Raw genomic sequence first — 25266 nt, 5'->3', positions numbered from 1 at the left:
GGGGTCCCGGCGGGGTCTGTCGGAGCCGAGGCGCCGGCCGGGATGAGCTCTGCACAGCAGAGAATCAACGGCTCCGTGCAGACGCCCTCCTCTCGCTGCCGCGTCCCGCGGAGGGGCTGTGCCGTCCCCCCGGACCCTCGCCCCGCGCGGCCCCAGCTGCTCGAGCACAAGCTTTCGCAGCAGAAGCTCTGTGAAGGCCCCGAAGCCGACAGCCTCTAGGCCGTTAGAGCGGTATCGAGGATCGGGGTGAAGTTACTCACGAAACACGAGCAGGTTCCAGTTACGATACGCCTACAATGTACGACTTTCCATTTTGTGCCAAGTTAGCTTAGAGAAAAATACATTTCTTCCCTTAAATTTACAGTAGTTGAAACTACAGTTTGAATACCGCACTAAAAAGGGGTAGTTTATTCTTCAACAAAACATCTTAGTTTCCTTGCCTTTTAAAAAAAAATAAAAACCAAAAGGACTTTAAAAGCAATCACCCCAGCACGACGCAACCGTACAAAGAAATCGTGATGTGTGCAGCTCCTAGGACATTAACTCCATGCATTTGTTCTGGTGCTCAAAAAGGCACTTAAAGATAAGAAAACAATTGTATTAAAAAGTCACAACAAAACAAAAGGAAAACAAAAGGCAATAATTTAATAGAAAGACACTGGAACTTGTACCGTATCTTCAAATTAAGAAGGGAGGAAAAAAAAAACCCACTAATAAACATGGTTTTGCTATCAAGTCATCTTTGAAAGTATATAAAAAAACCAGAACACTGGCAAAGTGAATGTTCTCCAGGAACTAAATGGAAAAAAAAACCCAACCCCAAATCTTACTGGCAGCGGCTCCCCGTGCCAGGCGGGTTTCCTCCCTCCCCTCGGAGCACGGCTGCGGGTTCGCCCCTCGGCAGCCGGCCAGGCGGTTTGCGCATCTGCTGCCCGCGGCGCCGGGCCCGGACCTCAGGGTGAGCCTACGCTAGGAAAGGGGGGAAAGGGTGAAGAAAAATAAACATCAGCATCAACTAATCGTGGCAATTACAAATGCCAGCAGCGCTAACGGACAAGTACACACACACACCACTTCCCCTCACAGCATTACACGGAGGAACGACGACAGCATCACTACAGACAGAACTTCTCCCCCACTTACACTGAAAGGTTAGCTTCGAGGCTCTGTTTTTTCATTGTTTTTTTTTATTATTACTGGGTTTTATTTTTACATTGAGCTACCTACTAAGTGCAAAGATTTGGTGAGTGGCAGCGGCTGCCGCCCAACCTCAGGCTGCGGCTTGCGCGGCCGGCGGGGCAGCAGCCGAGCGGGCGCAGCGCGACGTACAGCGCGGGGCGGGGGCCGGCGCCGGGCGGGAGCGGGGCGCGGAAGGGGCACGTGCTGGGGCGCCGGGCACGGGGACAGACGCCGGGCCGGTGGCACCAGGGCGTGTGACACCGGGCCGGTACCGGGCCGGGAGCTGCGGCAGGACCAGGGGGCTCGGCCGCTGCTCCAGCCACGTGCGAGCCGGGGTCGGCAGCGGTGCCGGCGAGCGGAGGGCGGTGAAGGGGGACGAAGCCCTGGGCAGGGGCAGGGTCCGCTGGATGAGGCGGAGGGCTGGCGAGGGCAGGCAGGCTGAGGGGCAGGAGCCGTGAGCGCAGCTTTTCTGCGCAGCCAAGAGCCTCGCGCCGGCCCGTTTCACGCTGGGCTTGGACGTGGTCATGTGGAAGGGACCAAACGAAACCACGGGTCACCGCCCGGAAAGCTGTACAGGAAGGAAAAACGACACGAGAAGCACAGAGTGTCTGGAATCCCGGGCTTACAGAAGAGACTCGGTTCTCAAAGTACCATGCAATCCCCAGCTCTTTCTGCGGGTTTTCTCTCTGGGTTAAATGTTCAGAGGAAACACAAAACGGAGATGCTGCTGCATAAACTCCAGCTGCTGTATTCTCTAGTGCAGGACAGAAAGCGCAGCAGATCGCCCCACCAGACCGGTTCCGCATCGACACGGTCACACGTGGCTCGTGCTCTTCATGCAGGACGACGCAGTCTGAATCGAGACCCTCCTGTACTGCTGTGCAACTTCAACTCAGGAACGCTGCGCTGCTGAAGCCTCCTCGCCTCTGCAGTCCCAGCTGTCCAGATACCACCAGGGCTTTTTTTTTTTAAAAATAACAAAAACAAAGCCCGTGGGGAAAGGGAAATGAAGCATCTCAGAACCGCGTACGTTACTCTAGTTATGCTTTACCACAGGTTTGTCACCAGTCCTTGTTCACTCTGAAATCCTCCGGCAGGGCTGAGTGGCGGTGCGGCAGCGACGTCGTCGTCCTCCCCGCGAAGCCGACCGCGCAAGCCTCGCGCTCCGTCCCAGCCACTGCCGGCCGGGCATCACAGCGCAGGCGAAGGCGGCCGGACGCCACTGGGAAGGACACCCAGCCCGGCACACACCGGTGTCCGTGAACGTCCAGCACTGAACAAACCCCACTGCATCTTCCCTCCCCACCCCCCACCCCTTCGTCTTGTTTTTTAAATGCCAAGAGGTGCAGAAAATAAATTCTGGGATTGGCTTCGTATTGCTCGACGCACAGCTGCTGCGCACCTCCACGCACACACACGCACACAGAGAGCCTGGAAAAACCCCCACAGCAACCCCGCATCTCTAGAGAGGACATTTCAGAGCCAGTTTCTGAGGTAAATCTACTTGTTTCAAAAAGTCACCGAATTCTGTACACTTTTTTTGTTTAATATATACTTCTACATAGAGCGTGCCTCCTGCAGTGCCACCACGCAGCCCCGCCGCCGCCTCCTGCCGCAGCACGGCCGGCTTGGGAAGTGCTTCTGCGCGGAGGGGGACGCGTGTGCAGGCGTGTGCACACGCACACGCACCGACGTGCAACCAGCCGTCGGGCCGAGGCGACGCGCTCGTTCCCTTCGGGAGAGGCTCCTCTTCAGCGCGGTTTTGGCTTCCCCTCTGGCCGAGCGAGGCTTCGCCGAGCTGCCGGCCCCGCTCGCAGCGTCCCGGCGCCGGCTCTCCCCGCGCCGCAGCCTACATGGTGCCCGATTTATCCGCCGAGCTGCCGGGGAAGAGCTTCTCGGTGGGGGTGACGGCGGGGCTGCCCACCCCCGAGCTGCTGCTGCTGCTGGAGCGGTGCTGCACCACCGGCCGCACCGGGCGCATCGGCGGGGGCCGCAGCTGAGCCCCGGCCAGCCGCGCCGACAGGGCCGGCTTGAAGGTGGTCATCATCTCCGTGGTGGAGCTGCTGCTGCGCCGCATGGCAGCGTCGGGGTCCCGGATCAGGATGGTGTGCAGGGGGCTGGCGGGCTCCGAGTTGGCGGCGCCCATTGGGGGGTTTTTCATGGGCTCCAGTGTGTCCAGGACCACGTCGGGGGCCTGCTTGGCCGTGTTCTGCCTCTCCAGCTCCCGCAGCTCGTTCAGCGCCGTGCTCATGGTCTTCTCGATGTCCTGCCAACGCCAGCGACAAAGGGATGTCAGCACCGTGCCGCAGCATCGCCCCGCTCTCCTGCCGCCCACCCGAGGAGCGGCCCCCGCCCTGGCACGCGTATGGGTGTTGGGGGTCTCTGACCTAAGCTGGGGCCTCGAGGCAAACCAGGAGCTTTCGGAGCAGGCGTAAAGCCCAAGCTCTGGCCGCACAAAGGCACCCCGCATCTCCACGGCCAACGGGAGCTGTTCAGATAATGAGTGAAAATATTAAGCTATTTGTTTATTATTGTTTATTATCTATTAAGCTGTTCAGATAATGAGTGAAAATATTCTCCCAGAGCCAAGCCTCAGGACTGCCAAGCCTCAGGACTGCCAAGTCCAGCAGCCCCACTGACTTAGAGGTAAGTATTTATTTACAGCAGCTGAGTGAGAATCTTTTCCAAGGTTTAAAAAAAACAACCCAAAACCCCAAGGCCAAGGAAATCGTGTGTATCGCGCTCTGTCCCCAGCGTTGCCGACCCCACAGCACCGTGCTGGGGAAGGCGGCCCCGGGCACCGCTGCGGGCTGCCACGCTGCTGCCCGCCGGCCGGCCCCGGGGACGTCGCGCGTGCCGTTCTCCCGTCCCGAGGCGGCCGCGGGGCCCCGGCTCGAGCCGTCGCCCAGGGCACGCGCTGCGCTGCAGCCGTCACTCTGTGAACTGACCACACCAAACGCAAGCTCCTGACGGACAGAGAAGCTGGGCAGCGTGCTGCAGAGCAAGAGAACAGGGAGAGCGGCTGGGGGAAAAGCAAACAGGACAGTAAGAGTTCCTCGTTTCTGCAATCATCGTTAATTATCCCACTGAACGCAGCTGATTCGACACATAACATGTAACAGCCTGCACAGGAGCTGATGCCAGGCGGTGGGCAGGGGTCTGGGCACCGCCGGCCGCCCCACAGCTGCTGCCTGAAGCAACCCCCCGGGAAACGGCTGCAAGCAGGGCCGCTGAGCCGCCTGCCCACCGCGCCCAAGCCCTGGGCCCCGCAGCAGCCCAGCCCACGGCCGTTCAGACGGACATGCAGGGACTGTGCCTGGACTGCATGGTCCCCAGAGGGACCGTTCTCTGAGGTGCTAACACCAGGGTTGGTCTAACCTGACCCATAGCTGGCTGGGGGCCTCCTGCCAGCGGCAGGGAGCGGAGACCTGCAGGCTCCGCTGGAGGCAACACGCATCTAACGAGCACGGTGGAACCGATGGCCTGGGGTGATGCCAGTGATGTCACACGGCTGGAGGCGTCACACTGGGATCAGACTAACATTTTGTCCCAGCTGCAAACAGCCGCTAACAAGCCTGAAGCACTTTTCTCCAAACCCTGAGCATCAAATTCCGATCTGGCAAATCCAGGTTTCTCCCTCTAAGCTCCTTAGGGAGCACCAGATGAAGAGAACGCGCGTCCCTCCCTGCGGGAGCTAAGAGCTGCCAGCGCATTTCGGTGGTGGATCGAACGTTTCTGCCTGTTGTTTCAGAGAAACCAGGTCGGTGGAAGGAGGCAGTGCCGTTTGTTAGACCAGCTGATATAGCTGGAAAAACAGGCACAGCTGAAGGCTGCTCGGTTTTATCTTTGCCCCGGCGCAGCCACAGCAGCGCACTGGGACGGAAGGGGCTCTGCGGCGCTGCCCCAGCGACCTTCCTCGCACAGCCTCTCGCTCCCTGGGCACCGAGAGCCGCTTCACAACCCTCTTACCTCAGCAAGCGCTTCTGCTTCTAGAGATTTCTGATCTCCGAGACTACTGTGTCTAGTCGATCCACAGGTCGATCTCAGCGGGTGGCCATCAGACAAGGCCTTCCTGTCTGGGAAATTGATGCTGCCTGCACTGCCGAATGTCGCCATTCTGCGCTTTTCAGGACTCTCAATCCTGCCCCTGTTAAGGGGTATTTTGTGGGGGCTGCTAGGGCAGGCCGCTGCTCGAGGAGGAGTGTCTATGCCAGGACCCATCCCTCGGGGCGGGCTGTGGGTGTCCCCCCCGCTTCGACGGCGAGGGATAGCTGCGCCGTCAGACCTCAATCTCACTCTGCAAAGAATCCATCACAAGACTAGGTCACCGTCCGTCAGATCGAAAGCGTCTGGTTGCATGCTGCAAGACAACTGCTCAGCGAGTTCGGACCAAACCAAACTCCAGCCTCTCAGCTCCAGAAGACTAAGGCAAGAGGGAAGACAGACATTTTAGCCAGTGCCAAGAAAGGGACAGCGCTGTGCCTTCTTTACTTGTTAGGGACTACATCAGCAATGCACATGAAACCCCCCTCCGTGCTCACACATTCTGCAGTGCTTCCTGGAGCCTTCCCCACAGCGCGCACTGACTCTCCCCGCACGTGACCGCGAGCACCTCTGTGTTCACAGGAAAAGGAGAGTTTCCTACCGGCCCATTACTCCCCCAAAGCCGTAGTCCAGGATGTGATCTGTCGGAGACTGGATGTCGTTCTTGGAGGAGGCTTTATCGTCCAGCAGCGGCCCGCTGCTCGCCTCGCTGTCTGCCTTCTGACTCAGGCTGTCGGAGAACGCATCATCCCTAGGACAACGAGACCCCCATCAGTGACAGGGCTCTGCCCCAGGAGAGAGGGTGGGGCCCAGCTACAACACCACCCCCCCGGCAGCTCCGGACTTCGCTAACAAAAGGGCTGGGCCAAGGCCACCACTTCAGACAGGACCCAGAGCTTGGATAAAGCAAACGTCACGTCTCGTAACCCCCTGCGCTGTAGTTCCTATTTAACGCATCTGAGTAGAGCACTCGTAAGAGAAGCGGCGTCTGCGACGGACGCTGGGATCTGCCTCCGGGCCGGGCGGGCACTGCACAGCGCCAGGCCAACGAGCACAGGGGGCACGGCCAGTATCAAGCCGGGCTCGTGCCACTTCGAGGAGTCAATGACAGATGGGGTCCAGGCACCCGAAGTACAGTGTTTTGTGCTTGACTTTACCAGCTTGAACAGGAAACAATCTCAGCAAAATGGATCACACAGATTTCCCACCAAAGTCATTACACCAGGGAAAATCTGGCCACCTTTCTAGGTGGCTAAAGACGGACCTCATGTACTGACGCCATTTTCACACCCTGGATCAACACAAGCTGCTTTACTCACATGTCCTGCACCACAATGTACTGGTGGGGTATGAGGCCATCCACACCGTTGTGTCTCCCTTCCCACCAGTCTTCTGATGCCCGATGGTACAGGAGGAGCGAGGCCCCTTTCTTGAAGGAGAGCTCTCGTGGAGACCGTCCAATGTAGTCAAACTTCGCTATGGCTTCGATCTGCTCCACTTCTGCGAGGAGAGAAGCACAGACAGAGGAAAAGCTCAGTGCAACAATCGCAAGGGCACCGTAAATCCCAGCAAGAGGCATCTCACCAGAACAGCACTAACGCTGCTGCCCTGGCTCCCCGAGAGCATCTGACACCGAGTACAAACCGACTGATTCTCTTTGTTCTTCCAGCCTTCCTGGAATTTCTCACAGACTCACAAACTACCAGCAATCACAAAAAGCTAGAAACCAGATGGGGAGTAGTTAAAATTCCCCTGTGTGCATATGGCATTGTCACTCGCCCTCCCATTTTCTACCTATAAAGTGATTTCTTCGGTTACAGCACTCCATTATCCTCCAGACTGGGATCTTGTCAAGCTGTGTCAGACACCATAATCAAAGCCCCGCTTACCTTCTCTTCCCTTCCTTATCCTGGAGACAGTTTGGCCTGAATTATTGATGAGTAAAGAAATCCCCCTTTGGGGACCCTCATAGAAACGGTGACACCGGCTCTGGCCAGGCAGCTGCTCTGCATCTCACCCCACGCCTGCAGACCTACCAGCACTCGACCTCGCTGCTTCTCCACTTTCGTCCTAATTCAAGCTGTACCAAATACCAGCGATTCACAAACTGGGAGCTCGGGGCCTGACACTCCAGAGGACTGAGGCAGGCCTTCGCTCTGGGAGGTCGTGGGCACACCATGGCCAAGGGCAGCACAGCAGGAGCTGCTGGCGCAGTCCAAGAGGAGCCCGGCCGGCACTGAGCAGCCCAGCTCTTCCGCCAGCCTGCTCCAGCTGCGAGCACCGAAGCCCAGAGAAACTGCTGCAGCGGCTGCAGAGCAGCGACAGCGTTTCTTTCTGCACCGGCAGGAGCAAACTGCACTCTGCCTCGCCCCGAGACAAGGGTGGAAAAGCAGCCGGCCACCACTCCATGACCTCTAGCCACTGTCAGAGCCAGCCAGCACGCAGTTAGTGTCCCGCCATTATTTGAGACACCCAACCATTCTAAACCCCACTGGGAGACCGGCAGACAAAGCTGAACAGGGCAAATCCGCCCAGCCCCTCCACATCTGTCACGCTCCCATTACACGGAAACTTGCTCTGGTCCCTCTGCCTCGTCACTGAGCCCCAGCTCGGCACCAGCGGTGATCAGGATGCGACCCGTCGCTCTGCTGAGCAACAAAGCCCACCGAAAGCAGGAGACTCTGCAGGATGCGACCCGTCGCTCTGCTCAGCGACAAAGCCCACCGAAAGCAGGAGACTCTGGAGGAGGACGTGGGAGATGCTGGCTCAGACCCCTGCCGCCCTCCCCGCCCCACCTGGGACAGGACAGGTCGCTTCAGCAGATGGATTTTCCCCAGCCTAGAACACAGATCCGCACCAAGACGGGCAGCAGGGTGTCGGGGCACTACAGCAGGACCAGGGGGAATGCACGGGAGGAAACGCAGCCAGGACGGCGACCAGGACGGCTTTCACAGCCCTGATAAAATACTGAGTTTCCCAGCAGGGAGGGTGCATGGGGCGAGGGACTGGGGCACAAGGAATATGTAAATTCACAGCATAAAGCTGCTCCTCTTCTCCACGCCTGCACCGCAGTTAATCACCCAGAAACTCCAATCAGAGCTATTAATGTGTCCAGCCAAGCACAAAATTGGCTAAAAGGCAGCTTTCTCTCCTCCATCTCCCAGCCCTGTTGGCTGCTGCGTGTAGCTGAAAGCGGTTCCCGAGGTGTCTGGCCCCGCTGCGCCCCGGCCCCCCTCCCCGCGGCGCCGGGCAGCCCCTCCGGGCACCCACCGCCTCGGGCGGCACCGGCGTGGGGCCGGGGCACGGCACGGCCCAGGGCACAGCGGCCGTCAGGAAAGCAGAGCACGCGTTTGGCGGGCAGCCCTGCCACGCAGCGAGGTCCTGCATGGGGCTGCAGGTTCAGCGCCGGCGGGGTCTCCCGGCCACGAGGCCGAGCTGCCAAAGCCCCCGGGTGCGGGAAGCTCAGCGCTTCCCCCTCCTCGGTAACGCATCCCAGGCGAACACACGGCTTGTCCAGCTCTGCCAGCACCACCGCTGCCACGCTCGCCTCTGTGACCGCCGTGAGCTTCCAGGCTTCCACTGAGAGGGGACTGGAGCATCTGTCCTACGAGGAGAGGCTGAGGGAGCTGGGCTTGTTCAGCCTGGAGAAGAGAAGGCTGCGAGGGGACCTTAGAAATGCCTCTAAATATCTGCAGAGTGGGGGTCAGGAGGACGGGGCCAGACTCTTTCCAGTGGTGCCCAGCGACAGGACAAGGGGCAATGGGCACAAACTGAAGCAGAGGAAGCTCCAGCTGAACCCGAGGAAGAACTTCTTCCCTCTGAGGGTGACGGAGCCCTGGCCCAGGCTGCCCAGGGAGGCTGTGGAGTCTCCTTCTCTGGAGATATTCCAGCCCCGCCTGGCCGCGGTGCTGTGCCCCCTGCTCTGGGTGACCCTGCTTGGGCAGGGGGTTGGGCTGGGTGACCCACAGAGGGCCCTGCCAACCCCTGCCATGCTGGGATTCTGTGATCCTGTGAGAGCCCACAGGTGAAGCTCCGAGCTGGTTTACGCGGCTGCGCAGGCAGAGAGGAGCTCACAGAAAGCTGGGCCTGAGCCTCCTCCAGAGCGCTACGGAACACCGACGACATTGCAAGGGCTTCGCCCCGGCTCACAGCACGTCCTGCTTCGCCCTCCGGAGCCGGCCAGCTCCACGGGCCGACATGAGCAAAAGCGAGCAAGCAGGGGCGTCCAGTTCTGCCAAGGAGATGGCTGCTCAGCAGAGGATGATCCACAGCATAACACAACCAGCCGAAAGACCCCCTCCCTTCAGAGGGCCCCCACCGGGGCCAGCGACGTTCACCGCTTTCCCCGCAGTGCATCCCAGGGCCCGGAGCGAACAGAGCTGGTCCCCGCCATGTCAGCCTCCTGCTCTCGTGAGCCATTTCACACAGCACGTCCCCACCATCGCACGGCCGCACGTCAGCGCAGATGACAAGGAGCAGGAAAAAAATGTCATATATGGGATTAATGGAAACTCATAGAACAGCTCCAGAAAAACAGCCCCTCCGTGCTGCCATGGAGTCAGCGCACTGTGAAGGTCCGTGCACATCCTACACGCAACATTCATTAATATGCATATTCATTACTAAGCACACAAAAACGTCGTCCCCCACTAAAGTGCCAGACACTATCCCAGCCCCTAATCTGACGAGAGGCAAAGTGCACACGGCTTTCCTGCACGCACAGCTCTTCTGGCACAGACCCGATTTTCTGCTGCTCACGCCCGCGCTCACCGTCATCACTGGTGTGTGGCTCCGTGCCGTTGTCATGGTCAACTTCATCAATGGTGCCTGGCTCGCTGTGCGGGCTGTCACTGAAATAAAATACAGCATGCTTTCAAAGAAAGAATGAGATTCTGTTCCCAAGGCACTCTGCAGAAGTTGTTGAGGGAAATTCTGGCCCCAGTGACACCTGAAAGAGTTACGGCTTTAGTTTTCACACGGTCATTTTAAATCACAGCAGATCTCGCTTTGAGAACAGCAGACACTCGCACCACCATCTTCAGGCCCAGAACATCACATTCTGCTGCTCATGCATCTTACTCACGTTTGGCAAAACAAATATGATACCAAGTTAAAATGTTCTGCTCCTTCACAAGGAGATTTAGCATATTGCTCGTGGAGGGGCGATCAGGTCTCACAAATACATAAAACTTGCACGTGAATCTGTTCAAGTCTGTTACAAACACTGGTTTGTCAAAACTCAGATCTGAATGTCGGTTTAGAATTCCAGCATCCTCCAGACAAACGTTTACATCACTCGCACTTCTCACGTGGGAGTTTGTTTATGGAGTTTTCCTATCCCGGGAATACCGAGCAGGGCGACCTGTGCGCCAGAAAGACGCGATGCCACCGCACACGGCTGACCCCGTCCCCAGGGAATGCAAACTCCTCTGTCTTCTAACACTGAGAAAACAGAAGGAACTGGCAGGTTCGGTTAACTTCGGGCTAAGGAATTTCTCAAGTAGCAAATTACAACGGAACTACGGGACTTTACCCCAAAATTCCATCCTAGGAGGAATTTGGTTAGAATCGACCTGAATTTCTGATTTGCTCTGAACATAACTCTGTGAATCTGAAGCTAAAAGATTTTCTATAAATATTAATATTCATATTGGAAACATTTTCTCCTTAAGTTTTTACTAAGGTTTATAATGCTAAGTCAGCTTGAGAAAAATGAAAATAAGATCTCAGCGAAACTGCCTGTTTCCACCAGCAAGGCTAAAATGAAAAGCAAAACTGACGTATATAAGTAGAGCCTAAGGAGTTAGATGTGCAAAATCCTCTCAGTTTTATGAAGGTATTTATAACTAAGAACCATGCAGACAGCCTGGTATGAAGTCAGATTCTCAATCAGTGCAGAACAGCACGAGCATATCAAATATGTATCACTGGCACACCTAATTCATAATGTTTAGCAGGGATAAATGCAGACAGGCACGCCCCTTCTGCAGAGGGGTAAATTCGCCCCAGTGCTGTGCTCGGCTGCCCTGAATACGAAGTCTGAGCTTCCCTAAAGCTCTCCTCACACACCGTCCTCTCAGGGGTCTGCTCCTGAGAGCCCTTCTCCTACACTCGTGTGAGCTGAGGTCAGCTCTCTGCCTACCAGGAACCAAGCCACAGCTCCGCATTTTGTCACAGGTCCTCTCCTGCTGCACAGTGCCAGGAAATAAGCTAGCACGGGGAGCTGGCTTCAATTCTGCAACCAATGAAGTCCTGCCCCCGCTCCTTACCAGTACTCCTCCCCTCCAGTCATGCACTTCTCGTAGACGGGTCCTTCCAGCTCTCTGTGGCTGGGGAAGATGCCCTCGTGGTTAATGATGATGGTTTTGATGACCTCATTGACATGGGCTTGGCAGGACACCGGATCCTGCCCATCTGGAATGTGCATCAGAGTGGGCCCAAAGCAGATGGCCAGGTTGTAGGGATCCATCATGTTCTCATCACTGTACTGCGACAAGCTGCAAGCACAAGCGTTAGCAAGGTGCAGTGACGACTCTCCCCGCTCGCTCAGAAAAGCCTCCCACCAACAAACCCCCACCGCCCTCAAAAGCGACCGTCGCTGAGCTGTACACCTTCCCCAAACACACAGCCACGGCTCGGCAAGGCTGAGGAAGGAGCAAAACACAGCTCTCCATGGCAACACCAGGACGGACTCACGCAACAAGGACAGGGAAGCCCTGAAAAAAAGCAGGGCAAGGAGAAACTCCATGAAAGAGGGGGGGAAAAAAAAAAAAGACTCACTGATTAAGGAAAGCAAAAAGATATCTCATGACAACGATGACAGCCCGGGGCAGAGTGACGATGATTTGCTGGATCTGGTGCACTCTCTCGGTGGGGTTCTCGATTTCTGGAACACACGGACACAAAGCAGATCTTTAAAACCTTCTCAGGACCAGACAACATGGCACCAGAGGGACTTGGTCCAGATCTAGCAGCCCACGATGCATGGAAAACCACAGCCCATTTCCAGATTTGATCCACTGGTTTGGCACTAAGGAGTGAGCAGAGAACTGGGCATAGTGCTCTTCACGGGTGAATTCAGACATACCTTCAAATTCAGTATGAACAGCAAATAAAGACATTTCCATGATTTTATTTTTAAAATAACTGTTTAATGCATGAGCTGTTGAGGAATGAACTAAATACTTCTCTAAAGCTTTAGTCAATATGACACTGGAAAATGGATCGCTGCTTGGCCTTCTAGGGCAGATTTTTAAGTGCAGCTTTTATCTGCGTTACTCTTACACGTCCTGCTCCGGTCTCCCACTGGTCTTAATGGGAATTTCATCCGAACCGGTTCCAAGTCAGCACTGTAAGACTCACTTCTCTCCACAGCGGGGCACAAAGCCCGTAGCTGCTCTCCGAAGCCAGCTCCCCGCTGCGGGAAGGAGGGTGACGTGGAGCCACGCTGCTCTCAGCGCCAGCTCCGTGCCCGGGAGCCCGCTCTGCCACGGGCACGGGGCTGCACTGGGGCAGTACCTGCTCAGTACCTTATGCAGACAGTTAGTCCTGTGGCTTTTCTTTTACAGAAAGCAGACAAAGTACCAAAGCTTCCTGAGAGCAGCCAGCCTCAGGTGCATGGAATAAGCCACATCGGGGCAGAGCTGCTGACTTTATTATGCTGGACCGAACTTTGGCGTTTGCTAATCATAGTAAAATTCACGGACGTGTAGCTGGGCTGCCATTTGTTCAAAAACTCTGAGCAAAATTTGGCTTTGGTCCAAAGATGGAAATCTTTATAATATTTCATTTTGGAATTTTTTCCTTTTGAGGAATGTATTTATCCTGTTATTGCTTACTGGGTTCTCTACTTCTTCAGTTTGGTTTTACTTAGAGGGACATTTAAAAAAAAAAAAAATCAAATAAATAAAAACTAGATAAAAAACTACAACAATAGATATCTGTCCTGAGACCCAGAGGCACAAACTGTCTTGAAGCACTTGCCTTTTGTCACTTGGCAGAAATGTTTCAACCGGCTGTAATTCAGAGCAATTAATGGAGTCATCATCAATCACCTGACCGCGCAGGCACACCCCTGAACGAACCTTTGCAAACAAAGCGCCTTTGCTATCCATCTATTTCTCCTGTGGATCTGAGAAAGGCTTCCATGTAAGCGCTCAGTCCCCACGGGCGAAAGGAGAAACCGGCCCTTCATCTGCCTCCACGAGCCCGGCGGCAGGGAACGACGCGCTCGGCAGCTCCCCTGCGACGTGCGCAGCTGCACCAGGCCCGCTCCGCACGCCTCACCCGGAGCCCAGGGAGAGCACGGTGGCTTCGTGACGCGCTGAGCGGAGAGCCCCAGCCCCTCGGCTGCATTTAACCTTTCTGCCGCAATTAAAAACGAGACAGAACACCCTACGGCGAGGGTGGCATTTTACTGCGCGGAGGTTCTCAAAGAAAGGAGGTTTCTCCAATCTGCTGAGGCTGGGACACCGATTACACAGCCTGTGCTTATGCAGCAGAAAGTCAGGTGCACTTAAGGTCAGATCTGTAATGGGAGCAAGGCACTGCAACTCATTTAAAACCTATCCTTAATCGAAAGATAGCAACAGCAGCAGGAAAAGAAAGTAAAAACAAGCAAAAGAAAGATCCTTGCTAAAAAGGAAAATTTAAAAAAAAAAAAAAAGAGAGAAGAGAATACTGTCCAGAAAATTGACAGATGATGTTTGCAACAAAAAGCTCCCAAAAGCTTAATAAATTGTGCAAATTGGCATTAATTAGGGATGGTTCCAAAGCACAGCCTATCTGCAAGCACACAGACAGTCACATCACCAAGCACCGGGCACGCTTCCTCGCACCGCGGGGGACGCGTCCCCCCTCCACGGGCTGAGCCCTCCCCGGGTCCCCGCTCTGCCTGCTGCCAGCCCCGCGGGAGGGCAGCCGGGGCCAGCGCTGCAAGCCAGGCCAGACGCCTGTCCGGGGCACGAACCTGGGGCAGAAACAGCTACCTCCATTTGCTGTGTCACACGTCTGCTGCACTGTTTTACACCTCAAAAGTGAAAGGCAGCAGCAAATTTCCTAAAGCTACTCTACAAAACAACTGTTCCTGAAAAATACGAGCAAATTCCTCTCCTGGAACGAGCCCATCCCTGCGTCATTCCCCTCTAGACATCATCTGTCTTTCTTGCCATCACTGAATCTCCAGCAGTTCTGCACATTAAGGAGGAGGGAAGGGGCCATGCGCAGCGAAAGCCAAACACAGGCCTTCAGCGCACGTTCGCCAGTCGCTCCCCCCGAAGCGACCCACGCACCGAGACCGTTGAACCCCCAAACAACCCCGACGCCCCTCCTGTAAAATGAATTCCTCCTGCAGCCAGAGCGTGCAACACGCTCCTCCATCACCTCTGAAACATCAGATTCATTCTGCCTTCTTCCTTTCCCCCAGGGGAGTAATTTCCATGACTCGCCAATAAATAAATGTCATCACTATGAGGTACTGAGAGAAATAAACCCCAGCTGGGATATCTGTTTCTTCAGTTGCAGAGGAGCAAGCAGAGCTGGGAGAATTCAGGACAGAACAAGCAGCAACCGGGCTCAGCAACCCTGCCATCAATCCCAGACCCTTCACGATTAAAAACCCTCAGCTTCTACCTCTGCTCACATCCCGAAGCACTTTTTGGTTTTCTTTGGCACGGGAAATGCCCGCAGCAAACACTCGGAGAACAGCTGAGCAAGTGAGGCTGGAACCGAGTCTGCAGACTCAAGGGTGGGAGAAGCTTTCCAAGTAGCCAAGACTTACTGACCTCCACTGTACGTTCAGTAGAAGAGATGGAGCTGAAGCAGCAGAAGCCCTTTGGAGCTGTGGCTGCACGGCACGTGACGGGCAGGCACCGGAACCACCGTGACCCGCAGAGATCTGGGCAGGCGGGACGGCAGCCGACCCTGGTCGAGCTGCTAACGACCCCTCATGCAACCCGCAAACGCGTATAAGGGCTGGCTGCACGTGCAGCCCACTGGCCTAAGCTTGGAGGTGACCCTCTGGTGGTCCTCATGGTGCTAGGAAGAACTTAAGAAGAGCCACAGCAAGATGTTTTACCTCTCCCTCGGCTCCAGCGCTGCCAATGGACACTCTCAATGTCTTCACAACCCCCCTTGCAGACCTATACCCTTCCTACTGCATAGGCTGCTATTTGCAAAACTCAGGTTTACTCGCCCCCCCCTTATTGCTTCTCTTGTCCCACCCTATTCTCTGAGAAAAGCTGTCACATGTACTTACTTATAGTAGATATCAAATCTTGAAACCTTTCCTTAGGAAAGAGGGGGTTTTCCAGTCCTCGGAAATACAGCTTCAAGACTCCAGCCACTGAATTAATGTCACGTTCATTCTGATCATCAGCAAGGGGATCTTCACCTGCCCAGAGAAGAGTTTTTATTGCCATTGGACTAACACAACAAGTATTTTTTTGTAACTCAGTGGAAAACCAAGATTTCCCACAGCTCAGAAAAGCCTCCTGTGCGCGCAGCGGTCATGCTGTGCATCCTGCCGGCAAGCGGAGAGTTTAACAAGGTACCTGTCACACAGTGTCCTGCTCAGACATGCTACAGCCCCTCCTACCAGTTTATTGTGGAGATTTTAAACCTTTCCTGAAGATGAGGACGTTATTAATCGGTTCTCCTTCACAGTTTCGAGCCCAGTGCATTTTTGCATTTCAGGCAACAGCTCAGAGAGCTGAGCAGCGCTCAGCGACGGTGGGTGAAAGCCTGAGAAGATGCTGGAGGATGCAATTATGCCTCTGGAATAGACCAAACAGTTCTGGATAGCATTGTACTGACTTAAATCTGCAAAAGCCTTTCAAAACCCTAGGGATTTGGATACTGATTCCTCTTAAACTGGATGTGCAAATCCTGCAGCCTTTGACGATCCCACCACTGCCTTCATCATTGGCCTGGCCACCTTCACCCTGTTCCTTCCGATGCTGCTCCAAGATTAACGCCACGGAGGCCACCACCCCATTTAGACCGTCCCTTTGACAGCTTCACCTTCCCGCGGTGACAGCAGGGTGGCTCTGCCCTGTCTTGCCAGCCACACAGCTTCCACGTGGTTTTCTCCACAGAATCACTGGCAGCTCCTCAACCAAGGCTGCCACCAGGCACACGCGGCAATGCGGCTCCTCCTGCGAGAAACCACTGCAGGAAGGAGGAAAACAGATCCCCAGCAAACTATGTTATGGCTCTCACCTGAGGCCTTCATGCTCTTAATTAATGAGCATGGGGAAGATCTCTACACCTAACCCTACTTCTCACAGTCTTCCCCTATGAGCTTCTTCGCATCTGCTGGAGGTACACCACCGAGACACCTGGAAGGGGAGACGCCTCCTCGTGTCTCACAGCAGAAGGGCCTCTAGCCCAGGCTTTACACAACGTCTGATGCACCCAGCACGCGCAAACTCCCACCAACGACCTCTGCTCGGACGCGGCGTCCCAGCTGCCACTGCGCACCCTGCCAACGCACCTCTCTCAAACGAATTCTTGATGTCGTTGACTTCCACCTGGGAGCCAGGGACTCTGAAAATGCCCTGCTGCTGCAGGCCTGGAAAAGAACAGCGTTTCGGAAAAGATTCGTGTAACCGTTACACAGTACTTTCTGGTAAAGCACAGCAGAAACGAGGAGTGAGTGCACCCGGAAAGCCTCAGAGCAGGCAGGGGACAGCCTGCTACAACTCACTTCTGCTCATGTTCTCCGACCAGGGCCCCCCAGATCAAAGCAAGGAAAGGGCTCCCGCTGGCCTGGGGCCGGAGCGAACAATTTAACCCAAATAAGTGCTAACAAGACCTAAAGATTTGTCTGCCGTCCAATGCTACACTTAAATTACAATGCCAATGTAATTATAACCTGAGCCCACGTAGGGAGGGCTGCGGGCTTCTCTCCTGTACTTCACTGCTAACTACGAGTACTTAATTTCCACCGCAGAAAGTTCCTGTTGGTATTCCTGCGCCAACTTACCGTACAAATTGATGTACCGAATGCAGCTTTCTACCACAAGCGGAATAGCCTGTCCCGAATCCTTCACGAAAGGAAAGGAAAAAGTAAAGAATTACTGGTTTATTGGTAACAAAACACAGCATTAAGGATTGCAAACACAGAGATTTGAAAATCAGTGCCATTGGGTTTAGTAAGAGGACAGACAAGAAAAGGAGGCGTTACACACACTAAGCCATCAAAAGGTGCTGAGTACACTACGTGCGGCCAATTCTGCACAAAAAAAGCTTTCACTAAAGTGTGTGAGAGACTGCTGCTCACGCTCCGGTTGAGACAGGGGACTGAGGCAACGGGATCACAGCTATTCTGTTTCAAAGGTGTCATGCTAAGCCAAAATAAAACTTGTGCTATACCTGTCTGATGAAACAAGCTTCCAGTAACAGAGCTTACAACATTATTTCCACCTAAAGAAAGAGCCATTGTCAGCAGATGCTAAAAAACCCCACAAACCACCACAGTGTGGGAAGTGAGCTGCCTGTATCTGAACCTGCGAGGAGTTTTGGCCTTCGTTTCAAAGCCGCTTCTCTCCAGGCCCCTCGTGGAAGGAGCTCAAGGGGGAACGTGAGCCGTGTCTGACTGCCTAAGTGACCTGTATTTTCCTTAGGGGCTTTGGCTGGGTGTTTTCTCCAGCAGAGCACAGTTGCATCTCTCTGGTCAATTCACTCCGTCTCGCAGACGGGCCTCCAGTAAATACCTGATTTCTCGTTCGCGCATTCCTCCTTCCTCTGAGAACACAAAAAAGCAGCAGAGCGAGGAAAAAAGAAAAGATTAAGCAAGGATAAGTTCAGTTAGAGGCAAGCATCTCTTTCGGAGGCCATGAACGCTCAAATGCAATGGCAGCTTAGCAAGGTCCAACCCAGGCCTTGAGGCTGTCCCCCCCCCCAACCCCCGTCCGGCACGCTGCACCCGAGCCTCGGCCACCGGCACACAGAGCCTCTCGGATTTCTCCCCTCCCTGCACCCCAGGCAGCCGGGACGGCAGCGAGGGGACGTCGGCAGCACAGCCCCGGCCCCGAGGAGCCTCGGCGGGCGCAGGAGCCTGCCCGCTCTGATGGATTTCCACCGCAGGTAACCCCTCCTCCACGGTGCAGAACAGGCTGGACTTTAATGAGCACTGCTTTTTTCAAAATCAGTTTAAGTAAGGAATAATTGCAAGTATTAAAGAGATTACCGGCTTTGTCAGTCGGGGCTGTGTATTACTGGTGACAGTGCCCTGTTCTAAACCCTGCCCTTAGGCTTGTGGTTGTACTAGAAGAGCCTAAGAGAATAAATCGGAGCGGGACAACGCCTATTAGTTTACCTAATCCAACAGTTTGTCACTGCTGCTTCCTACAGTATCTTCACTACAGCCTTCTTCAGAGCAGGAGTAAACACTGAGCAACTGGAACGGCATCGCTCCCTTCGGAAATCCTCCCAGCAGCCAGGCAATAGCGACGGGCTGGATTTTGGAGGCTCAGCAGCCAGATAGCGGGAGATATCCTGCGGGACAAACCCCACGCCCACATCTCCTCACTCTACTCCTCAAATCTCTCCTTCTGGGTCATTTCCCAAGACCAGCAGGGCCAAACATCCCCTTCCACTGGGACTGAACTGGTATTGAGCTCATCCGAGCTCACCCCAGCTTAAATGAAGAAAACGCTTTGGCCACACGCTGCGTGTTGCCACCAATGGTTTGGAGGAAACCACTCAGCAGCCGTTGTGCCATCACTGTGCTCCAACGCCGGCGGCTGAGCCCAGGGTCCTGGCCGAGCGCTGGCGCGGGTCGCAGCCGGTGTGCAAGCTGCGGCATCTCCCCTCCCGGCACAGGCAGAGGTGACGGCATCCCACGGGAGAGGCTCGCGGCTCGGCACTGACGCGGCTCCCGCCTGCCCTCTCTGCCGGCTCGCCCCCCTCCTCGGCTGCGGGAAGGGCCCTGCACACTCCGGGAAGGACCAAGCTGCAGGAGATGGCACCGGCCACCGTCCGGCAGCTGGCACCGAGATGAGCCAGCTGGGTGGTCATTAGCAATGCATCTCGTTTCAGGGTGAGGACAGCACGTCTGCGCTGCCACGCAGCCACCCACACGCAGGCTATTTCAATTGCAGGCTGCCAGCCCTTGCGACTGGGAGCCACTTTCTGGGAGCCTGCGAGCCATTTTACCTTCCCCCTCAGCCACGAGGAAGACGACCACCAAAACCGTGTGGACAAAGGGAGCTGGGGGGATCTGCTGCTCCTCCGAGGGCGCTGGGCTGGGCTGTGCTTGCGGTCTGACCTTCCCCCCCGGGGTGGGCAGAAGCAGCGCTGGGCGACGGGGACGCTCAGCCAAGAGCACCTCGCGCCGCAGAGCCGATGGCGGTGGTGGGATGGGTGACGCAGGGAAGGCACGAGGGGCCAGGACAGCTGGGAGAGAAATCGTCACCGAGGCAAAGCACACGGTGGCCACATCAACTGGGTGCAGGGCGGACCAGAGAGACCCCACCGAGGAAGGAAAGCAGGCAGCAGTTAGGACAGGAAAGCCACCATTACATTCACAGCGTTCATAAACTCTTACTGTCAGCCAGCGAGTACCTTAATGAATGTTTCCATATTGCCGTTAAAGAGTTTATGATTATAGACTGAGAGAGGCCTAGGTCTCCTCATTTTCTGTGGCTTAGGGGGAAGACATGGGGGCCTGGGAGAAAATGGAACAAAATAAATCAACAAAACACCAACACAAATGCAATGACAGGGTGAGATCTCAAAGGTTATGACCAAGAATAAAAAATAAATCAAACAGAAAAATCTCTCTGTGAGGACTCCGCACGTGGCTCCACGCACTCTGCAGCTGCTCACGCTTCAGCGTCCCCCCCGCCGTGTCCCCCCCACGAACACCGCTGCACCAGGAGCTGGGGCAGCTGCGGGGAGCTGGGCTCCACGGCTCTGCTCTGTGCCCGTGGCTCTGGGGACGGGCCCTCTGCCGACTGCAAAGCCCTCTCAGCAGCCTGGGCTGGGCCACCCTAGCACCAGCCGGGCTAACCCGTTTTGGAGCCCGTGCCGCCATGGCCTCGCTTCTGCAGGGCCCCAGGGCCAGGCGGAGCGCGGGCGCAGCCGGCCGGCGTCCGAGCGGGCAGCACAGCTAACCTGTGCGCAGCCCAGAGCACAACCAGAGCTGCTCACTACAAGCTGCACGCGTCATTTCAAGTCAAGGTCAAGACTGCAGCCTTTGTTTAAGTCTTAAATTCACATTAATCTTGACAGGAGACATATTTCACAGCTATAAGCCAGCCTACCTGTTACTTTCCACCCCCACAATCTCCCAGCATTTCCCTACCAGACTCCAACCCCAGCTGCAGCACGTACAGCCATCTCACTGTTGCTGCAGGCCTCCTGAAGAGCCCTAGTTTCTACTGTAAAGACCAGTCATCTTCAGAAACCAGACAGCGACAGAGCAGTAACTATACCAACAAGCACAGCTTGAACGAACAACGTGTGATCAGCACTGCTCTGTGCAGAACCTGCTTCACTCCAGCCAGCGAGCAATAAGGCTGCTAACCACAGCTGGCCACAACTGCCTCTGGTACCCGTGATCTGCAGACACCGCTCTTCCTCTCTGAGAAGCCAAACACCAGAACTGCTGCTCCGTGTCTGTGCTAGTACCAGGGATGAGGGTAGGTTTAGACTGGATAGAAGGAAAAAATGTTTTACACTGGGGGTGGTGAGGCACTGGACCAGATTGCCCAGAGAGGTGGGAGATGCCCCATCCCTGGAAACATCCAAGGCCAGGCCAGACGGGGCTCTGAGCAACCTGATCCAGTTGAAGAGTTCAACTGATTCCTTGACATATCCAAAATAAACCACAGCTACTCCTCAAAAACACTGGAGTATTCCTGTTTATTCCCAAACAGACCTCATTCTGCTCACAGATAGTCAGAAAGAAGAAAGTGGGAACACCTCCACCTCCCTGCAGCTAACTTCTGCTTGGGAGACATTCGCAGGGATGTGAACGGTCTTTCATCTTGCTGACGGGCATTCCGAGGATCCAAACCACAAAACAAAAGGGTGAGCCCAGTCCACACACACGAGCAAACCCAGCAGCAGGTCTGTAACAACAGCTAAGGCAGGCATGCGCCTTAGGCAGTGGTGTGAGCCCACCCCTACCAGCTGAGGGGCCGCATCAGGCACAGGGAACAGACCCTGGTGACTTCGGCGAGGACAACAGACACCTACGGCTTCTGGAAATGAGGCCATGGAAACGTGCGACTTCTTTCAGAGCAGTGCTCAGGACTCTGGAGGGCTGCTTTCATTAACGCCATTCATGTTTTTACAATGTCCTTCGGATAATGAAGGACATTAAGACTCTAGTGCCTAGATCTAGAAAAGTGAGAAAACTGGCACAAAGCCTCTAACCGATTTCTGATCTGTCCTCTACCCCAAGGCGACGCTGATGTCTGTAGAGGAGAGATCACGACTGCAAACAAAAATGAGCGCTAGGAGCCTTCATGCACAAGTTCTCACAGAGCAGAGTGGAATGGATATGCACAATTTACACAGAGCTATGATGTACAGGAGACAGTTGTGATCTGCTGGTTCCTTAATCAGGTGCCTTTAATTAAGCAATTTGACCCTACGCTCCTCCAGCTTCTAACCACTCTTGCCGACTGGGCAGCAGCAGTGGCTCCTGCCCGCCTCCCAGCCGCGCTGCAGACCGAAGCCCCGGTGCGGTTTGCTGCCGTGCAGTCCCCTCTCCCGGGGACGCCCTGGGACAGCCGGCTCTGTCTGGGGGAAGGTCGCTCTGCCTCACCTACAGCCCTGCCCACGCAGGAGCAGATTGCCTCTTCTTTGTTTTCCTCTGTGAAGTAAAAGCAACTGCTGAAACAAAAGCAAAGAGGAGCAGCAGGGAGCTGTGCCATCATCCCCGGTGTAGGAGGCTGCTACTCATTCCTTCGCTTTGGCCGGCGACAGCACCACTCCGCGGGCACCCACTCCTGACAAAGCCAGGACGCAAGAGCAAACCCTCCCTGGTTCCACCAGCCGTTGGGGTGGCTTTGGCCGCGGGGCTGAGCGGACAGCCCTGCCCGGCACACCCGAAGGGCCAGCGCTCACCTCCGGGCCGTGCCGGCAGCCCCGGCAGCCGAGTGCCCGCGAGGCAGCGGGTGCCCAGGGCGTCGGGGTGCTGCGGGCAGCTCCCCGGGGACGGCACAGAGCTGACGCCCAGGGCGCCCGGGAGCTCGGTGCCGAGCAGCTCCGTGGAGCCCGTCGGCACAGCGCACCACCGCGCAGTGCCCGTGCCCCGGCCCGTGCGAGGCGGCACCTCGCTGCCGGCACCGCAGCGCGGTGGGTGCCAGCACCCTCTGCTAGGGCAGGACCCTCCCGCCGGGAAAGGCAGCCTGGGCTTCAGCACCCACAGCAGCGTTCCTGGCAGGGAACGGGGCGGGGAGCTGCTGGTACTGCAGATTTTACTGAACACTGAAACAGGGCTGCAACGAGAGAACACAGGGAGAGGTTGTACGTGTGCTGGGGAGATGTCCGGAGGCTTTGCTGGCCTGCACCTTACTGGTGGAAAACCAGCACGCTCACAGCAAGCCACCAGAGCTCTGCGGAGGTGCTTTACGGACTGGACACAGCTCAAAGCCTCCCCCCATCACATCCACCCCTGGCTCTATCTCCTGCTGCGGAGGGATGACAGTCTGTGAACACAGGCATGCTCTGCACTCCCAGGCAAAGCAGCCAGAGCTGGGAGAGGCTTCTGGGGACACATCAAGGTCCTCAAGCGAACAGGGATGGTAGGGAGCAGGTGGACACCCTTGTGTTGCACTGTCTGAACACAACCCAACCTCGGGTACGCCACAAGGCACCGCACTGGTTATCGCCGCCCTGCTTTAAATGGTGACAGCAGCGTGCTGACACAGCACTTCCAGGCACTTCCGAGCCAGCCAGCTAGAAATTACACCACAGCAAAACCAAGGGCCTGTTTGTCATCACCCGAATCAATCCACTCCAGGCAACGCAGCTGAGAAGCGGGGCAGTGACGTGGGCAGCCTGGCCTTGCCTGCCCCCCGGCCTGCCGGCACAGCGCAGCTGGACGGTGGTTAAATCTGAACCCACCAAGCTGTAGCAGCAGCAAAGCAAACCACCCTTCCCACGGCCACCCCTCCTGCCAGAGCCAGCCCTCCCAAAAGCAGAGGAAGTGGAAGCAGCTGCTCACCTGGTTGTTCCGCATTCGGCTCTTTCACCTACGAAGAAACACAAGTTTCCATCACCTCCGCGCCTCAGCCCCCCCCAACGAGCGCTCGAACACATCCGCACAGGCACTCACACGCTCGCTCCCGGTTCTGTGGGCCCCGAGCTAACAGCTCCTGGCGAGAAGCAGCTGAACGCGCCCGAGGGCCCGCAGGCTGGGGAGATGCCAAGCTTGTTGCTACTCATGCCCCCACCGCTAAAAGACATCTTAGAAATGCAAGACTCAGCCACGAGAGAGGGAAAGCGTCTTCGGTTCCCACTGTTATTGAAGGGTTATTTGCCATACGCAGCTCGCCTCGTAACCAACCAGAGGCACTGCAGGTCCTCTGCAGTAAGTGCTGGGGGACTGGCCAAACCCAAGCAGGGAAGAGGCAGCCTGGCAAGGGCTGCAGCCCCCGGGGAGGCCACCGAGACCATCCCACTGCCTCGCCGAGGACCACTAACAGCACCTGAATGCAGCAGAGTATTCGGCTCCCTGGCCCTTCCCGGGAGGCAGCAGCCCCTCTAGTCACGACCAGGCAGACTCTATTCCGGCTGTCGATATTCTCATCCCCTCGGTGTACTTCTAGGGCTTGGATTTCATACAAATGGCAGCATATCACCACTGATAAGATCTGTTCATTTTTCAAAGTATTTGTCAACCCATGGAAGAAAACTAATTTCACATGCTGTTTGTGCCTCTCTCCCAAGGCCAGGAAAGCTGATTTATTCTTCATTCTTCTAAAACACATAAGAGGAAGCATTTGGCTGCACATGCCTCCCTCCTGCTCTCCCTTGGCACCTGCGGAAAGCAAGCTTGCAGCCAATTCCTCACTGAAAAAGAAGATAATTCCACATGAGCGTTTTGCAAACCCAGACCTCTTCCTAATGAGAATCAGCTCATGCTGAAACGCAGCATTTGGCATTTCTGGGCTAAATATTTGCTGAACGCCTACGTAGCAGGATGATCCCATGGCCTGAGAGAAATTCAGGAAGTTTTCATGTGGAACTCTTCCACGGCTGCTTTTGCACAACTCTAGAGAAATAAAGGACCTGACCCTGCACTGTTCCCCCTAAGCACGGCATCAGTACGGCCCCTGTGCGAGAGAGCAGGACGGTGATCAAATGAATCTGCAGCAGATCCATCGCTTCTTGCACCAACCCCCAGGAGTCTCAGCACTGTGTCCAACGCGCAGAGCTCTTCTCTGTACGAAGCTCCGTGATCGCTGGGAAGAGCTTAGATGGGAGCCCGGCCTGGCAGCACGCAGCAGCCCCCGAGCCTCACCCAGCCCCTGCCACGCCGGCGCGGAGCGGGGCTGCCTCGGTGCGGATGCCGAAGGGCTGCCGCTGGTCCCCGACGCAGGGTGACAAGGGGCTGAGGCAGCTACAGGAGCACTGCAACTCCTGGGAAAGAAACCTGTCAGTGGAGCCCCACACATCCACCCGTGCAGCCTTCCTCGGGCTTACATTTTGTGCCTTGACTTGGCTCAGTGTTCACCGAGCGCAACACACCGCAGAATCTAACTAGAAGGTGGATTTAAAGGCTAAGCAAATTTGGCAGAGAAAATACGTTTGTCAAAACAGCCAAAAAAAGCTAGTTTGTTTTTTTTTTAACTCTGAGATGAGGAGTTCAATTTTTCTATTGTTAAAACCCGACCATGGGCCATTTGCTTATTTTAAATATATTCTCTCTCACTGGAAAATCTGGACACTAACTCATCTCTGTCTTCTTTACACTGGAAATAATATAATTTTTAAAAACCCTTTACAGAGCTAAAGTCTTCTCCCAGGGACATGGCTGCACATCACTACCCCAGCAGCAGCGGATCCCACCCAGAGCCTCGCGCT

General features: G+C 55.6%; 1 protein-coding gene across 4 annotated transcripts in view; it reads right to left on the bottom strand.

Annotated features, from left to right (window-relative positions):
• Window positions 1-385: 385 nt before the first annotated feature.
• SRGAP3 (SLIT-ROBO Rho GTPase activating protein 3) overlaps window positions 386-25266 on the bottom strand; it is a 118352-nt gene continuing 93471 nt past the window's right edge. Inside the window, exons 11-22 of one of the 4 annotated variants that reach the window (XM_075432311.1) lie at window positions 23405-23432; window positions 19789-19891; window positions 17207-17267; window positions 16715-16792; window positions 15479-15613; window positions 12004-12109; window positions 11493-11720; window positions 9994-10073; window positions 6543-6723; window positions 5825-5974; window positions 5149-5476; window positions 386-3445 (exon numbers count right to left, since the gene is read on the bottom strand). In XM_075432311.1, the coding sequence (XP_075288426.1) occupies window positions 3029-3445; window positions 5149-5476; window positions 5825-5974; window positions 6543-6723; window positions 9994-10073; window positions 11493-11720; window positions 12004-12109; window positions 15479-15613; window positions 16715-16792; window positions 17207-17267; window positions 19789-19891; window positions 23405-23432 (1895 nt within the window). In that variant the 3' untranslated portion in view covers window positions 386-3028. Of the gene's footprint in view, window positions 3446-5148; window positions 5477-5820; window positions 5975-6542; window positions 6724-9993; window positions 10074-11492; window positions 11721-12003; window positions 12110-15478; window positions 15614-16714; window positions 16793-17206; window positions 17268-17936; window positions 17968-19788; window positions 19892-23404; window positions 23433-25266 lie in introns of those variants that run through there. The other 3 variants (XM_075432313.1, XM_075432314.1, XM_075432315.1) reach the window with 3 other exon arrangements.

This window comes from Opisthocomus hoazin, chromosome 11 (assembly GCF_030867145.1).
Source record: "Opisthocomus hoazin isolate bOpiHoa1 chromosome 11, bOpiHoa1.hap1, whole genome shotgun sequence".
Taxonomy (NCBI): Eukaryota; Metazoa; Chordata; class Aves; order Opisthocomiformes; family Opisthocomidae; genus Opisthocomus; species Opisthocomus hoazin.
The sequence above is the reverse complement of the archived record's forward strand: the minus strand, read 5'-3'. Positions and strand labels throughout refer to the sequence as shown.